At 37.8% G+C, this 18,411-nt stretch overlaps 1 protein-coding gene across 5 annotated transcripts in view; it reads right to left on the reverse strand.

Moving 5' to 3' along the window:
• Nucleotides 1-3,301: 3,301 nt before the first annotated feature.
• Nucleotides 3,302-18,411, reverse strand: part of Znf182 (zinc finger protein 182) — a 43,134-nt gene continuing 28,024 nt past the window's right edge. For 4 of the 5 annotated variants that reach the window (XM_047535631.1, XM_047535633.1, XM_047535632.1 and 1 more), the window contains 3 exons: nt 18,224-18,350; nt 17,892-17,984; nt 3,302-6,112 (listed from right to left, as the gene is read on the reverse strand). In XM_047535631.1, coding sequence (XP_047391587.1) covers nt 4,482-6,112; nt 17,892-17,984; nt 18,224-18,350 — 1,851 coding nt within the window. In that variant the 3' untranslated portion in view covers nt 3,302-4,481. Of the gene's footprint in view, nt 6,113-17,891; nt 17,985-18,204; nt 18,351-18,411 lie in introns of all 5 variants that reach the window. The other variant, XM_047535635.1, reaches the window with a different exon arrangement.

Consider the following 18,411-nt stretch of genomic DNA (forward strand, 5'->3'; position numbering starts at 1 on the left):
CTGGAATAAGCGTTCTAGGATACCCTCTCCTTCCCACGCCGTCCTACTTTCCCTTCATCCAATTGTCATCAGCTATTCTCCTTAGGCATTCAGACATTTATAGTTTGATGCTTTTTCAATTTTGTGGGCTTTCGTTTCTTCTACATCCTTCTCTCAACCTTGAGAAAGCCCCAAACTATTTTCGTCTCGAGTTTTACAATCTGATTCCACCTTCCCGGATTTCAACTTCTTTCAAGGCTCACCATTAAATGACTCCATCATTTGCTTCTCTTTGTTCTCTCATGTCAAAAGGATAGAGTATTTGTTCTGATTGTTATTTTTAGAGGAAAAACAATTTATGTAGTTTGAGCTTATATTTAATAACCTTGCTAAATTCAATTATTCTAATAATTTTCTTATGGATCCTTTGGATTTGCTATGTACATCCTATCTGCAGAGACAAAGTTATTCATTCATTTCCAGCCATTGCTCTGTTTTCTTTTTCGTGCTTTATCACACTGCCTCACATGTTCAGTATTATGTTGAATAGATGTGGGCCTAACAGGCATCCTTATCTCTTTCACAGTCTCAGGAGTGAAGTTTTTTCCATTAAGTTTTACTACAGTTTTTTTATTATTATTATTATGTGTTTTGGAGTTTGAACCCAGGGTACTCTACCACTGAGCTCCATCCCAACCCTTTTTATTTTGAGACAGGGTCTAAGTTGATGAGGCTGGCCCCCAAATTGCAATCCCCCTGCCTCATCCTCCCAAGTAGCTAGGATTACAGGCATGTACCACCACACCCAGTCATTACTACATTAAAAAAATACTCTTTATGTGTGAATATTCATAAGGAATCCCACTATTATGTATAATTGTTATGCACCAGTAAATAGAAATATTTTTAAAACAGAAAAATAGCACTACCAGACTAATACTATTTCTTGTTTGATAATGTTTATATTGTGAATGGGTCTCAAATTTTATCAAACCTTTTTTTCTTTACCTTTATAGATCATTACAATGTAAATATATGATTATATTGACTATGTTATCAAATTTATAGCCATAAATCTTTTAAATAATTCCTATATTATCTTTTTTTGTGGGGGATGTACTAGGGTTGGAACCCAGGAGTGCTTTACCACTGAGTAACATCCCCAGCCCTTTTTATTTTGTATTTTGCTAACAGGGTCTTGCTCACTTGCTTAGGGCCTTGCTAATTTGCAGAGTCTGGTCTTGAACTTGTGTTTGTTCTGTCTCAGCCTCCTGAATCCCTTTAAATGCTTATACTATAGTGAAATGCACTATATCATAGACATTTGAAAATTTGTTTACTGTTTTTTTTTCCTGATTGGTCTGGTGTTTTGGAATTTTATTAATCTCTTCAAAGAACTAGCTTTGATTTTTCTATATTGTTTGTCTTCCAGAGGAAAAGGAAACAAGTAAGATGGATTGGGCATGGTGGCACACACCTGTAATTCCAGCAACTTGGGAGGTCAAGGCAGGAGGATCACAAGTTCAAGGTCAGACTTGGCAACTCAGTGGGACCCTTGTAACTTACCAAGACCCTGTCTCAAATAAAAAGGGCTGGAATGTAGCACAGTTTTAAAGCACCTCTATGTTAAAAATACCCCAGTACAAAAGAATGAAAAGAAAACCAAATGAAACAAATAGGGTGGAAGAGACTCATAAGGAGTGCTAAACATGGGTAGTGCCACACCACATTTTGTCACTTGTCTGCACTACCCTTCACTCCACTGTATCCACCACCCTCGGTCACTCACGGTGCCTGACATCACTGCAGTTACTCTATGCTGTCTGCATCACCAACATTCACTCTGTCCACTCAGTCTTATCTCCAAAACATTACCCATGTGCACCAGCACTCACTGTTCCTTCTCTAGTACTTCTCTCTACTGGGTATTTCCTGCTCCCTGCCCCACTCTCTTAGTCACTGAGAACAGGCCCTGTGTCACCCCATTTACCACACTTGGTCCCTCATTACCCTTCTCTCTGTTTCCCCTCACTCCAGTCCATTTATTCATATCTTGCAGTTCATCTCTGACCCTTTCCCTCTAGGCCTGTGCTGAATTCACCTCCATTTGCCGACATGTGGTTCATTGAGTTGTCATTTGTGTCCCAGGAAACAGGAGTCCAAGATTCATGGGAAAAGGCAAGATCCAACTCCCTATCTCTTTAGTGAAATCCCAAGAAGATGCTTCATCAGTAAGAAGATTGCTTTGTTTCCAGTGCTTTTGGGAATCTTCTAGCAGACTGCATCAGGAGCAATCCAGTCAGACCTACATTTCCTCTCCCTGCAAGGAACTGAATGGGATATGTCTAACTTACAGAATTCACTGGAAAAAAAAACCCATGGTTCACTTTTTATTTCTTACAGCATACTTCAGGGGAAAAAGAAGGTCTACAGGGCATAGACTGTCTCAGGTCTTACCCACCTGTTTTAATAAACTCAAACCTTGCCCATTCCTAGATTTTACATATGTTGGCTTGCCCATCCACCAGAGATGGCCCCCATGAGTAATTACATTAGCATGAGGGCCACAACTACAATTCACAAGCAGGACCTCTTGTTCTGGAGCAAACATCTAGTTATGTGCTTTGGGGTCATGATCATTCAGACCGTAGGTCTCAATCTAACTCTCACCCTGGAAAATATAAGCCATCAGCAGCAGTGTGACCATGGGAGCAGTAACTCAACCTCTCTATGAATTCATCTTTTTTTTTGGGGTGCTGGGGATCGACCCCAGGGCCTTGGGCTTGCAAGGCAAGCACTCTACTGACTGAGCTATCTCCCCAGCCCCTAAATTCATCTTTTATACCTCTTGTTAAAGGGGGGAGGGGGGCAATTTAAATCATTTCAAGATAAAGCAAGAGTGGTGAGCATTAATACAGAATCTTTTCACAGATGTCACTGTGCATACTAAATAAGAAATGTGTTCCAGGCTCAATTATTTTAGGTGTAGGTAGTATGTTCTCAGCTGGCCTGATAATCAACTATTTGGTACCCTCAGGAAAAGAATGCTTATGTGCCTTAGGAATTTAATGTTGTTCTGTGTGATTATTCAGTTTATCCACTCAAAATAAACTGAGCTCCATGTCTGGGAGTACAGATCAGTGGTAGAGTATTTGCCTCACCCTACTTATGGCCCTAGGTTCCAACTACAATGCCACAAAAAGAAATTCTACATTGAGTTTATAGGTATTAAACATTATGACTCCTGTATCTTGACTCAGACTTCATTAAAACAGAACAAATTATGCTTTTTAAAATTTTATTTGTTAATTGAAAAGGCAGTACATCCACATAATACAGTTTTTTAAAACTATGAAAGGATACACAGCTATCTCTCTCCCAGTTCCATGCCCCCAGCCACCCACTGCCCCTTCCCCAAGGTAATCAGCGTTACCAGCATCTTGCGTCTCTTTTCAGAAATTGTTTATGTATATACAATTATGTACTTACCATTTTCCCTTTCTATATACACACAGCAACATACTATGTTGCGCCTTGCTTTACTTCCCTAATAACTTGGAGGTTGCTTCACATCACTAACATAAATGATATACAAGTTTTCATTCTTTATCAGTTTTTTTCTATTTAGGAATCTGCTGTACAAATACATCACAATTTTGGGAAGCTGAATGTGGTGATTTCATATGGACAGCTTCCAATCTTTTCATAAACAGTGCATCAATGAACACCTCTGTGTGTTCATCATTTTGTCCATCTTGTAGTTGAACTGATGTCTTGAAAACCACTTGTGGTTTTGATTTTTTGTGAAACATTCTCTGAATGAAAAGTTTTTCCTGAACTTGCTATTTGCTGGAGGTTCATGTTGGGGAAGATCCCAGGAATATATTTTAGGAAGATCAGTTTTTCTAACAAATGTGATGCCCACACACACATTCATTAGTTCTTTCACTTTACTTTTCCCAAGTCACTAAACAGGAGATAATACAGGGTTCTTCACAAGGAAAAGTTCCTTCTTTTCTCCAAGGTGCCCCCAACGGTTCCTCCTATCAGTACAGGTTACTTTCTGCAAATAAGGTTTGTCTGAATATCTCCTTAATGAGGCCCCTGCCTGTTTCTTCTCAGATGCCAAATGGTCTAGAAAGCCTCCTACCTGCTCATGCCCTCTGTTACCATGGTTACAACTGCCTGTGGTGCTGTTCCTTGGAGTGTATCTCGACCCTCTGCTAAGAGTCCTAACCCATGCTACCTCTCATCTGTGGCCCTGCACTAGGGCTTGATTCCTCTGCCTCTGGAGGCCTCTGGTAGCAGCTGTCTCCTAATTTTGCCAAATACGGAGCTCATATTTCTGCTTCTTTTTCTCCTGTTACTCTTGGGTGAAAACTGAGATGAAAAGAAGAAAGGCCAACTTTACTTCCTGTGTTTAAACCAGAAGTCAGAACGTACATTTAAAATGTTAAATTGACACAACTTTCCTTCAGGGTACCTAACACTCACTTTACTCCCTAGTGTGCTGTGAGCTTTGACTTCCGGGTCTGGCTTCTCCCATAGGCCTTTTTTCCTGTATGGGTTCTCTGATGTACAATAAGGTTGGATTTTTGGGTAAAGGCTTTCCCACATTCTGTACACTTGTAGGGCTTCTCTCCAGTGTGCGTCCTCTGATGGACAGTGAATGTTGACTTTTCCCTGAAGGCTTTGCCGCACTCTGTGCACGCATAGGGCTTCTCTCCTGTGTGTGTTCGCTGATGGATTATGAGCTGGGACTTCTGGCTGAAAGCTTTCCAACACACAGGACATTCATAGGGTTTCTCTCCTGTATGAATTCTCTGGTGTATAATGAGCTTTGACTTTTCTCGGAAGGCTTTGCCACACTCATTGCATTTATAGGGCTTTTCTTCTGTATGAGTTCGCTGGTGTATGATAAGATAGGACTTCTGGGAAAATGCTTTTTCACATTCATTGCACTCATAGGGCTTCTCCCCTGTATGACCTCTCTGATGCAGCATGAGGTAGGACTTCTGGGAGAAGGCTTTCTCACATTCATTACACTCAAAGGGTTTCTCTCCGGAGTGAGTTCTCTGATGCACACCCAGGTTTGACTTTTGGGTGAAGGTTTTTCCACACACGTCACATTCATAGGGCTTTTCTCCTGTATGTGTCCTCTGATGCACAATGAGGGTCGACTTCTCATTGAAAGACTTCCCACATTCGGTACACTTATGAGGTTTCTCTCCTGTGTGAGTTCTCTGGTGTGTAATGAGGGTGGACTTATCACTGAATGTTTTCTTACACTCGTGGCATTCATGGGGTTTTTTCCCTGTGTGAGTACTGTGGTGTATAATCAGATCAAGCTTCTGGATGAAAGATTCTCCACATTTAGTGCATTCATAGGTTTTCTCTCCTGTATGGGTTTTCTGATGGACGATAAGGTTTGACTTCTGAGTGAAGGCTTTTCCACATTCATTACATTCATAAGGTTTCTCCCCTGTATGAGTCCTATAATGTATAATGACAGTTGACTTCTCTCTGAAGGCTTTCCCACACTCAGGACACTCAAAGGGTCTCTCTCCTGTATGAGTTCTGAGGTGTATAATGAGCTGAGATTTTTGGCTAAAGGCTTTTCCACATTCAGTGCATGCAAATGGTTTCTCCCCGGTATGAGTCCTCCAGTGGACAATGAGGTGAGACTTCTTGCTGAAGGTTTTCCGACATGCAGTACATTCAAATGGTTTCTCTCCATTTTTAATTCTCTGATGAAGACTAAGACCCTTCTTTCGCCTGAGGACTTTCCCACACTCTTTATATCCATAGGGCTTCACTACAGGATTTGATTTCTCATACTCAGTATGGAAGAATAATTTTGCACACCCATTATCATGTTTTTTTTCTACAATGCTCCTACCAAATAAGTCTACATTATCTACCATATCATTTCCAAATGATTCAAGTTTATGGGGTCTTTGTATTGGAATACCAAGGCTTGTACTCAGATGAAGTGTGTTTCCAAATTCATTATAGTCATGGCCATTCTTGATGGTCATTATTTTCTTGTCAGGGAATCCAACTTGCATCAGGAGACATTGATCTTGGTCATCCTGAGGCTGGCTCTCAAACTGTTCACCAACTTGGCAGACTTCTAGAAAGAAGTACAATAAATCATCTTGATACTGTAACATTAGGGAATAGAACTTCTTTAGAAATGCCCCACTCTATGACACTCTCACCTCATTTTAGCAAAGTCTCTGGAAATAATCTCTTACTCAACTTCTACCTACTGCCTTGTTTGTTGCCAAGATCCATCTTAACCCTGATACCAAGGTCTCTTACCTCAACTTGTATATCAGCTCTGGGGAACCTTATGGTCACATGAACTGTACCTGACTTATCCTGTTTCCATGTATTAAGAAAGGCAACAGCATGATTCTTGGACTGAAGTCTTATAACAACCCTGAGTTCAGATTCTCAGTGAATGACAGAAAAATCCTGAATAATTAGCCCAACAAAAACAAAACTCTAAAAATCTTTGCCCAATCTGGGTTTGCCAGTATATCCACCCAAACTTGTATTCAGTCCTTCAATCCCACCATCTCTACTCCTGTGTGAGCTATTGCCCCTAAAAATATACCTATTATTAATGCCAAACCCTTTCTCATGTTCCATTACCCACACAGCCCTGTTCTCCATATTTTGCTATATTCAAAATCTACATAACTTTCAAGAGGAAAGTCTATCTTTTCAAAAAGCTTACTCTGATCCTCCTATATAACTTAAATATTTAATAATTTCTAATATATTTGGTCATCTGTACCACTCATTTAGGTAGTTAAAACTGTAGAACCTTGCCTATATTTTCATACTTCATCAATTGCAAGATACACAATATTTCATTTATTTTTAACATGCCTGAATCCAGATAACACACACTTGCAAGCAATGATTAATAAGTGGCAATATTTCTTTTTTAGTGGTGTCTCTTAATATCAGTGGTATCTTGAAGTCACTAAAATGTGGTGTTTTTTGCACATCTATGTATTTTTAAATTGTTTTGTAACTTACTTTTCTACACTTTTCCCCAAAAACGTGAAAATTTTCAAGCATGGATAAAAGTTGAAAAAGTACAATAACTGCTCACATTACCACTAGGACTCCATAATGCTAACATTTTGTCATAACAGTCCTAAATTTTAAAATGGCTCATGCAGCTGTGGTTCTCCTTCCCATGACTTCCTTTCATTGGATAGCAAAGCACTAGTTCTTAGACAGGGATGAACACAGAATCACAGGAAGAGCCCTTTGTAAAATGTACTTAGAGGGACCCAAGCTCCACCCAAGGTCTGCAGAACCTGAACCTCCTTAGGGGGTCAGTATGCGGTTATAGGCTTAAAATAGACTTCTCTAAAATTAAATGCAACTTCCTGGTGACTTGTTTGTCTCCAAGATTAGAAACAGCCTCTTCTGATACAAAAGCTCCAAACTGTTATAACTTCTGAACTTCCTCACACAGCATAAAAACTCCCTCCGAATGAGGTCAGATTCTCTGGCTAACTAAATCTGCATATGTATATTTCCTGCCTTTGGTCCCACTTTGCCTCTTCTCTTATAAAAGCTTTCCTTACCCTTGAGCTTTCTGAAGATGGAGATTTGAGATATAAAATGTCTCTTCCTTCAAGGTTGGCATTCAATGAACCTATTTACCTGCCAGCATGACTCCAAGCATTTGTGGAGCAGTGAGTAGTAAAGCCCAGCCTCTTGCACCCAGCTCCAAAGTTTTGGTGAACTGCCAGCAAGGATCATGCCCTGAGGAACAGAGCTCAAACTGGCAGTGATCTGTAAGGAGGAGGGGACTCTATCATTCATGACTTGCCAAACCTACAGTTGGAATTTCAAGAAAAAATCCCAACAGCCACTTAGAGACATTTTTACATCCTGGGATTCTCCCCCCTCAATATCCCCTGCTTTCTTGCTATAGCCTCAACCACTAAAAAGAAATTTGTTGGAAGGGAAAAAAGGTTAGTTTGGCAAATGCCAAGTTCCTACTGGGTGTCCCCATCAGGGTGCACACTGAGAATTTTATTTTTACTCTTTGAGGCTTTGGACCTTGAATGGGTCATTTTGTGGTACTGGGTGATATGCAGTCCTTTGGGACTTAGATAAGCCATTTGGTCTCAGGGTATCTGTTGATGAGGTTAAAATGTGAAGGATGAAAATTTCCTGGCAATTCTATTGTTGGTTTGGAGAGCTCTTTTGGGTTTGGGTTTGGTTTGGAAAAAGATTACAAGATGGCTTATATATCTAAAAATGCATGCTGAGTTAATGTAACTGTTTTGTATATTTTTTACTTGATGATTGGCTTAACAGGCTAACACTCATGTCTGCAGCAACATATTTATCTACTAAAATAGGGAATTCCAATTCGGAAGAGCATATCCAGTTCCTGGTTTGGAAGGAATTATGGGCAGCTCTTTTGGAAGGTGCACATAATGTCCTGGTCATATTGAGAGAGATATAGAAGGGCTTAGGCCTCCAGGGCAAGATGGCAAGTGGGGAGGTCAGGGGCAGGTCTAGAACAAAGGAGCATGGCGAAGGTCTTCCAATGAGGTCAACTTCCTGCTTGTGGAAAGTGCTCCTAACACAAGCGGGGTACCCAATCAGACGGTACTTCTGTACTCAAGATCCTAAGGAGAGATCCAATAGATAAACTAAACAGACGTGATAAACTAAAACAGATCAGGGCATGATCCTTGCTGGGGTACAAATCTATAACAATGAGGAGTCCATGGTCAGGGGAGGAAATAAGGTAAGGAGGAAATTCCAGGGACCATAAAAATAACAGGCCAAAACTCCCCCACCGGATTCCCAGGTTGGGGACCTCTTTTCTTCAGAGAAGTCTGTATTTCTGTCTCCTTTACAATAAAACTACTTCTTGCTTGCTATCTCTGTGTTCTGTTCTTTACTTCTTTACTGAACAGAGACAACAAACCCAGCACACCCTAGATGGTAACAACCTCTGTACCTTTAGCTGCTCTGCTCACCCCTCTGTGTTTGGGGGCTTTTTTCCTAAGTACACTTTATTGACCGAAAATATTTCCCAAGCTCCTTGCATCATTCATCAGATAAGCCTCTATCAAAATTTATCCACACTTTAATTTGATCTCATAGTATTTTTCTTTGGTGAGTTTACTTTTTAAAATTCTGCATGCTTAAGTTGTAAATTTTTGCTTTGTTTGATTAAAGTTTTTAAATTTTATCTGAGGGTCCCTCAATCCCAGTAAGAAACTGGCTATTTAAATTCATAGTTCTGAGTCTTTGAGATGTAAATTTTCTACCTAGCCTCAACAAAAAATGCAAATTTAAAATCTGCAGACTGCTTAAAGCTATATTAGATAACAGTCAGACTTTTAAAATGGCAAAGGATAAATTTTAAATTTTAAGATTTTCTTGTGAGCACCTATATATTTAAATGCTTATGTATTGTTTGCATGATACTAAATTGGCTTATCGATAAGTAAAATAATTTAAAACCTGAAAATTACCCCAAATCCTTTTGATTCATACTTTAGTAAATCTGTGACAAATTAATTTGCACTTGTTGATAGTAAGGATGTTGTTAAGATATGGATATGATGTGTCCTCCAAAAGGTCTTATGTTAATGCAGGAATATTCAGAGGAGAAACATTTTGATTATGAGAGCTGTAACCTGATCGGTTCATCCCAATTTGAATGGACTAACTTCCTTTTAACTGTGCGTATATGGGGCATGCCTGGAGTGGGTGTATCAGTGAGAGTGTGCCCTGGAAGAACTCATCTTCCCTTAAGTCCCTTCCCCTTGCTCTCTGTTTCCTGGCTGTCAAGAGAGGAACAGTGCTCCTCAACCACGCCCTTCTACCATGATGTTCTGCCCCATCTTGGGTCCAGAGCAATGGGGTCAGTCCACCATGAACTGAACCACTGATACTGTAAGCCAGGTATTTTGGTTATTACAACAAAAACCTAACTAACACAGAAGTACATGCCAAGAAGTGGGGTTGTTGCTGTAACTACCATGACCAAGTGTTTCAGAAGCCTTTGGAACTGGTTTATAGAATAAATTCAGAAATGTTTAGAGATGCAGGCTGGAGAATGTTTACACTGACATTAAATATTAGACATATGTAACTTGCTTTTGCTTTTTACAGGGGCTCGCAGCCAAGAGTTTTTGAATGGACTAACTGCCTGTTAACTGTGGGCAGTTGGGGTGTGGCTGAAGTGGGTAGGTCACTGGAGTGTGCCCTGGAAAAGTTTATCTTCCCGGAAGCCCCATCACCTTGCTTTCTCTGCTTCCTAGCCACCATGAGCTGAGCAGTTTTCCTCCAGCTGGCCCCTTCTGCCATGATGTTCTGCCTCAGATTGCCCAGAGCATGGATTGGACAGACTGTGAAACTGTGAGCCACGATAAAAATTGCTACTGTAGGGTATTTGGGTCACAGCAACAAAAAGGTAACTAACATAGATGTCTTTAAAATCTGATACATCATTTTTTTCTGGCCTGCTAATCAGTTGGGACTTTTTCTCTAGATGGTTAAGATACAAGGTTAAGTGCTTTCTATGTCCATGGGTAATCTATAGATAGCTGTTAAGTAAATTATATATATATAAATAGGGCAGATATTTAGACGTTTGGGGTTTTAAAAAAAATCTTTGTTTGGCTGTAAAACCCCTTAATGAAGGCTTTTCTAAATAGAATTGATTAACAAACATGTTTGTTTATGTGACTTAATGCCAACTGTCTGACAAAAAATGGAGGAGCTTATCTGCTTCTTTGTAATAGATGAGCTATGCTATTTTACTATCCTTTGCTTAGATTGAATTCTTAAAAATGCAGCTTTTTAAATAATTTTCTTTTCATAAGGAAACCTGAATTCAGAATTTAAAATCTTGGGCTTTTCAAACTCATATATTTTGTTTTATTTTGCTAAATATGTAATTCTTTTATCTCCGTATGACATTCATGTTTTATCTAAAATATAAATGAATTCATCTGAAACTTCACAGGTAAGCCTAAGCATTAAAAATGTCTAGACAGAGTTTGAACAGAGATCTAAAAGATTTTAAATTAAGCTTTACTTAAATATATAGACAGAATTCTTAAAATTAAGGAATTTAATTTTATTTGGTAACACGACTTAAAACATTAATAATTTATGCATGGTTTCTAATTTCTGGAATGATATCATTTTATAAGGATAAATAAATCATGGGTGTTTATAAATCATGGGGTGTTTATTGATGGAAACTGATCATAAATTGTAGCAGTACTCTTAAAAATTAATTATTATCTATCTGTACCTTCATTTAGTAACCTAAATGTTATACATATTTCCCAAATTTATTATATTCTTTATATTGGATATGAAAAATAAAATGTTGGTGGTAAGTTTTTAGATATTTGCTTTTAAAACCTGTTTACCTCTTTTCAGTTTATTTTCACAACTTCCTTCTAAAGGTTCATGTTGATATCCAGGCCCTAAATTTATGATTATTAAAAATAAAACTGATGTTAATTAGTCTTCAGTAAAAACAGACTAAAAGCCTGTTTACAATTCTCTGAACTAACATTAGTTTCTTAGCTAACCTAGAGTTTTTGAGTTTATATGATGCTGCATATAGAAAAGCTTGGGTAATTTACATTTACATTTCTGTATTTCTGTACAAACTGCCTGAGATTCATATTTCTAATCAGCAAGATTTTTGTACTGTCTTCTTAAAGTGTCCCTCAAAGCTGTTAAAAGAATTTTACTCCATATCCAATGTCGAAAATCTAGTTTGTGCCAGTAAATGTTATAGAAATTTTTACTAAAAAGATTTAACAATAAATATAGATCTATATTTTTAATACATCATCATACCTTTTTTCTTCAGGATCTTCATTAATTTAAATGTATTTTATTTTCTCCATTTTTAATTATCTAAAGACACAGACAATAAATTTACTTTTTAAGTCAGAATTTTAACACGGAAGATGTTTTAGGCTTGATGTATGTCTCTTACAATATTTTAAAAACAATGAATAGCTGTGTGTGGTGGTGCATGCCTGTAATCCCAGTGACTGGGGAAGCTGAGGCAGGAGGATGACAAGTTCAAAGCCAGCCTCAGCAACTTAGCAAGGCCTGAGCAACTTAATGAGACCCCATATCTAAATAAAATATAAAAAGAGCTGGGGGTGTTGCTTAGTGCTTAAGCGCCCCTGGGCTCAATCCCTGGTACCAAAAAAAAAAAAAAAAAAAAAAAAAAGAATATTGGATTTAAATGACTGCTATTTTTCAAAGTAATGTTCACTAGATGAGAACTTGTATTCTATTAGATGGTACCAGAGGTCAGAGCACACCTATTTTGTTACAAATAAGCATATTTGATATGAAAATTTCTAAAAAATATAGACAATATTTTTCACTTTCTTGTTTGCTTGATTAATGTTTAAATTCTAGAGGAACTTAAAAGTATTTCTTAGAATAATAGCCCACTCTTAGCAAAGTTTACAAAGAACTGGCTTAAAGAACAAATATTTTGTTTTATCAGGATAATTTCCAAGGTTTTCAACTGTTTTTTTTTTTTTTTAGATTTCTGATTGCTTAAAAGAAAATTAAGTCTTATAAGAATTTGAGTTTAATCAAATCTTTTTTTCCTAGTTGTGTGGTACTTAACCACTGAGCCATATCCTCGGACCTTTTTTTAAATTTTGGACAGGGTCTTGCTAAGTTGCTTAGGGCCTTACTAAGTTGCTGAGGCTGTCTTTGAACTTGCTATCCTCCTGCCTCAGCCTCCTAAGCCACTGGAATTACAGGCATGAGCCACTGTACCTGACTCCTAGTCCCTTTTTGCTTTGTAAAATTAGTTAAATAAACTAGTATTTTTACAATGATGGGATGTTATGAATTATGATATCTTACCACATTGTAAAGAGAACTAAATTATTTTGCTAAGCACTCTAATAACACCTTATAGATTGTAGTCATACTGAGTCATGTCTCTAAAGTTGATAAAGGGCAATCCTGCTGTATTTATCCTTCATTTTAAGACAAATTTAAGGTTTAATATTTCAATATAGGATAAGTATAACTTTGGGCTATTTTAATTTTTTTCAGTTGTACTGTTTACATTGTGACTTATTTTACAAATAATACTTAAATATATATGTATTTAATTGAAATAATAACATGAATCCTTATAGATGGTTCAATATTCCTAGGGTTCTATGGAATGTATCTAAATTCTAGAGATGGGCTGGGGATATAGCTAACTTGGTACAGTGCTTGCCTTGCACGCACAAGTTCCTCGATTCAATCCCCAGCACCACACACACACACAAAAAATCTAGAGATGTTATGGAATGTAATGTTAAACTTTATCTAAATAATGATTATCCTTGATTTACATAAGAAAGAACAGCTATCAGATATTTTTCAGTACAGATATGACAGGACTTTTTTTTCTACAGACAAGTTGGTTTTCTTTGATTGGATAAACATTTTAGAACTAAAGAGGTTGTGTTTATTAGTACAAATCTATACAAACTGGATTATTAATGTTTGATATTTTTCCAACCTAAGAACTAATCTTTCCAAAAACCTTCCATTGCTTAAAATTGGCAAAAAAGGGGTCTTGTGACACTGACTCATAAACCATCTTTCCCCACCTACATGGGACAACTCAGATCAAATAATGAGACAAGACTCCTGCAGTGTGGGACAAAGATGCTTTGCAAGTAATCCCCAATGTCTTCAGAGAAAATTGTTCAGAGATGGTAGCAGGGGGCAAGTAGATCACATGGAGTCACTTGTCAAACCCCACCAAAAACAAATGGGTGAGGTTATAGAAAGAGAGTTCTTACACTCTTATGTGAGCTAACACTAAAGCCCTTCCCCTTGGCGAGGCTATTAAATATTTCAGACTGCCTGTTTCAGAAATAAGCATCTAACACCTTATGTTCAAGTTCCTTGATGCAATCTGCACACCAATACAACAATGGACTGCCAGCCAGATGGCATGGAGCCCCAGTTCTCTGAAGATTGAGGGATGAATTAATGGGAGATTTGAAATAGAATCCCTCTGAAATTAAGGGCAACTTCCTGATAGCTTGCTTTTCCTGCAGGATTTGAAACAGCCCCTTTTGAAGGTAAAGTTACAAACTGTTTTAACTTCTGAACTTTCTCCTGCAGAGGACAGATGCCAAGGAAGTTGAGACTGACAGGTTCTCTGGCTAACCAAATCTGCTTATGTACATTTCCTGCCTTTTTCTTTGCCTCCTCTCATAAAATCTTCCCTCACCTTTGAGCTTTCTGAAGACAGAGATTTGAGATGGGAAAAGTCTCCCATACCTTCCTTCAAAGCTGGTCTATTTTCCTGCCAATTTAACTCCTGCATGTTAAGCCTAGCCTCTTGTCCCCTCGCAGTAATAGGCTCTCTAGTCCCAGAGCAAATCCTAGCTTCAACTTTCACTTGAGCAGTGGCCTTAGGCAAGTGACCTAATCTATTTCTATCACTTTCCCACTTGGAAAACAAATTATAACAGTAATAATGGGAGGATTCAATTACATGTAAAATCTTGCACTGAACACAAGAATTACTTTAAAAGTTTTACTCCAACAACTATCATGATTATAAAGAACCATTACATTACTATAAAAAGAAATAAGGAGTATCTTTTTATATTTATCATGTTCTTGAATGTTGTGTGAAAAAGAAGGTGGACAAAACTGCATAGCATGCTACAATTTTTTGTTGTTGTTGTTACTGGGAACTGAACTCAGGGGCACTCAACCACTGAGCCATATCCCCAGCCCTATTTTGTATTTTATTTACAGACAGAGTCTCACTGAGTTGCTTAGTGTCTGACTTTTGCTGAGGCTGGCTTTGAACTCATGATTCTCCTGCCTCAGCCTCCCAAGCCACTGGGATTATAGGCGTGTGCTACTGCACAGTATGCTACCATTTTTTAAAGAAAGAAATGAATACAAAAGTATATTAATATATGCTCATATTATTAAAAATGATGGAAAGGCAAACCTTTAAATTTCACTAAAGGAAATGGAGGAAGGGAGAAAGTAAGATGGAGAAAGAAACTAGACTGCTCTGAATATACTGTGTTTTCTAGATTTGACCTTGGAACTAAGTAAATATTTTATAATGTTTTATAAAATCTTAAAGCAAAACAATATAAAATAATTCCCTAGTAATAGTAAATATCCTTTGTCTGTCTTTCCTAAAGAACAGGCTGAAATGTCTTGATTCTACTGGCACCAACATGATTACCTGAATTAATTTGACTCAGTATACCCATATAACATTCTCAGACTAATACTAACAATATTAACCATCAGATGTAAAATGAACAAATTAAAAAACTTAAGTCCAGAACTTTATTTGGAAGTATCATTTTCAATACAGGAGGTATTTTTTTCTTTAAAAATATTTTATGCAGGGGCTAGGGTTGTGGCTCAGTGGTAGAGCACTCGCCTAGCATGCATGAGGTCCTGGGTTTGATCCTCAGCACCACATAAAAATAAAATAATGGTATTGTGTCCATCTGCAACTAAAAAATATATATGTAAAAAATTTTAAAAATATATTTTATACATAGTTCTTAACTCTGTCAGTGAGAGGGCCTGGAAATGATTCCCTAACATCCATGCTGTGGTCTTAAAAACTAAAACAATCCAGGGCTCCTTAGAGAAATGACCAATTCCAAATCAGGGAATATACAAAATGAGCCATGAACTTGTAGCACCAGAAAGGAAAGACAATGCCAAAGGCTTGGGGGCCAAGTTGAAGGAGTTTCTACTAGCCAAACATGGGGTAGTTTGACTCCTAATAAGGATAATAAGGTTACTGATTAAGAAATAAAAATATTTAAATCCTTAAGTCCAAGAATGATACATAAAAAAGACAAATTTTTGTTCACCTTTGAATTAAGCTATAAAATCAACTCATTTCAAATTTAAAATATCACTTAGCCCATCCTTTATGTATAATATGTAGCTCATGGTAACCAAATAATATATGCAGGGCAGTTTCTCTATAGAAGCATTCCAGCAAGAAAATGACAAAATCAAAACATCCCTATTTGCAGCCATGAATGAATGGATCTGAACAGTAATCACCAATGACTAGTAGTAACAGACAACCATGCATAACATGCCTCCTGGTAGAAATTTTAAAAAACCTCCAAATATGATCCAGCTTCTAGATCTACCAACTTATAGGAATAACTGGGGAGAATGGATTATGTCAAATACCACCATGGGGTATTTAACAGAAAAATCCAGAATGTATAATACCTAGTTGCTTAAAAAAAAAAGGGAAAAAAGAGATGAAAGGGAATCTATAGGTAGGAGTGTGAGTAGTTATAAGCACACCCAGCTTCCAGTGCTTATTTTTAAATACCATTCCCACCAAGAGGAACAAAAGATCCTTGGAGAAGTTACTGAATCCATGTCTGAAACAGAAAGTACAAGGTTATGTGGAATGTGTGTTTGTGCTAGAAAGTAAGCAAGTGTTCAAAGAATGACTAGGGACATTGGGAAAGGACCAGCCACCCTGAAGAGAAGTCTGCTAGCCAAACACACTTTGAACAAGAAAATTAATGATGACAGTAATGTATGGTAACAGCAAAAACATAACCATCTTATTAATAACTGCTTCAGACAAGAATCATCAGCGAATATTAAAGCTAATGGGCAAAAGTTTTGAGGAAACACACAATTATCACAGGGTACAACAGTTCCATTGGTATGATTCTACTCAAATGAGATAATATATCACCACAAATATGTGCAAATAAATGTTATCAGCATTTTTCATAAGAGCCAAAAAGTAGAAACTACAAAAATGTTCAAAAAAATGAATAAACAATGTGGTTAATCTGTAAAATGGAACATTATTCCTGTGTACAAAATAAAGTGCTGGTCCATGCTTCAATACAGATGAACCTTAAAAACAGGTCACATGAGGGGCTTAGTTGTAGCTCAATGGTAGAGTGCTTGCCTAGCATGTGTGAGGCACTGGGTTTGAGCCTCAGCACCACAAAAAATAATAAAATAAAGGTATTTTGTCCATCTACAACTAAATAATTTTAAAAAAACAGATCACATGAAAGAAACCAGACAAAAAGGTCACATTTTTTGATTCCATTTATATGAGCTATCCAGAGTAGGCAAAACCATAGAGGCAGAAAATAGATTAACGGTTACCAGCAAATGGGGAGAAGAGGGAATGGAGAGAGTGGTAAGAATAGGGGTTTATTTTGGGGGCAATATAAATGTTCTAGCATTAGTGGTGATGGTTGTACAACTCTGAATATACTAAAAATCACTGAACATTTTAAAAGGCTGAATTTTGTAATAGTGAGTTTAATCTTATTATTTTAACAGATAATCAAGGAGCTCAGTGGTAAAGCACTTATCTAGCATGCACAAAGCTCTGGGTTCAAACCCTAAATACCACACAAAAAAAATTGAGATATTTTAGGAGATCAAGTCTGACAGGAAATATCTAAGCCAGACAAGAAATATGAACTCGAGAATCCAATCTGGAATTAGCACTAGAGTTCAGGCCTGTGACTAATGTGGTCCTGGTCTCAGATAAGTCACTGACGGCTGAGAATCATAGAAGAAGTAGGGCCAGGGAGTGATGGCGTTTAAAAGATACTTACATATAAAAGGAACTGGGCAGAAACTTGCTGGGGATTACCAATTTAACAAGAGTGATTTGGCATGTGGGGGACAGCGGCAGGGCTATCAATCTTATATCTGTGGTGTTTCCATCCCTGTCCAACAGTACCAACGGGCCATAATCTTATCCCAGGACATTCTTGGAAGACATTGCACAGGCATTTATAGGCTAGGATCTCAAGCTCATTACTTGGGTCAATCCTATTTACCTGGAAAGCTCCAAATTGGAATTCTGTCTTCCACTGGGCACAGCTCTTCCACCTCCAACTTGAGGATGAGGTCTGGTTTAGAAACCTGTTGCCCTGTTAATGACAAATGACAGATATCTTCTTGGTCTTCAGAGTCAAGGCAGAAGTTGCAGTTTGGTGGCAGCACAAGGGACCTGCTGCTTGATACAATGGTAAAGTCAAACCATTTAACCTGGATTTTTAGTTCACAAATACCTTTTCAGGAGAGCAAAGTGGGAAATTGAGAAACAAAAGATCCTTCATTGGATGCAGTAATCATAAAGAGCAAAATTACCTGAGGAAGCCATTCTTACCCACGGAGACCAGGTTGCTGTAGGTTTCTAGCATCACGTCTCGGTACACGGTCCTCTGCAGAGGGTTCAGGTATTGCCACTCCTCCTGGGTGAAATTCACAGCCACATCCTCAAATGTCACTAGTCCCTGTAATGACAGATTCCTTTTATTCTAAAATGCTGACCACTAGATGATGAGGATAGAACAC

The sequence above is a fragment of the Sciurus carolinensis genome, chromosome X (genome assembly GCF_902686445.1).
Source record: "Sciurus carolinensis chromosome X, mSciCar1.2, whole genome shotgun sequence".
In the NCBI taxonomy this organism is placed as follows: Eukaryota; Metazoa; Chordata; class Mammalia; order Rodentia; family Sciuridae; genus Sciurus; species Sciurus carolinensis.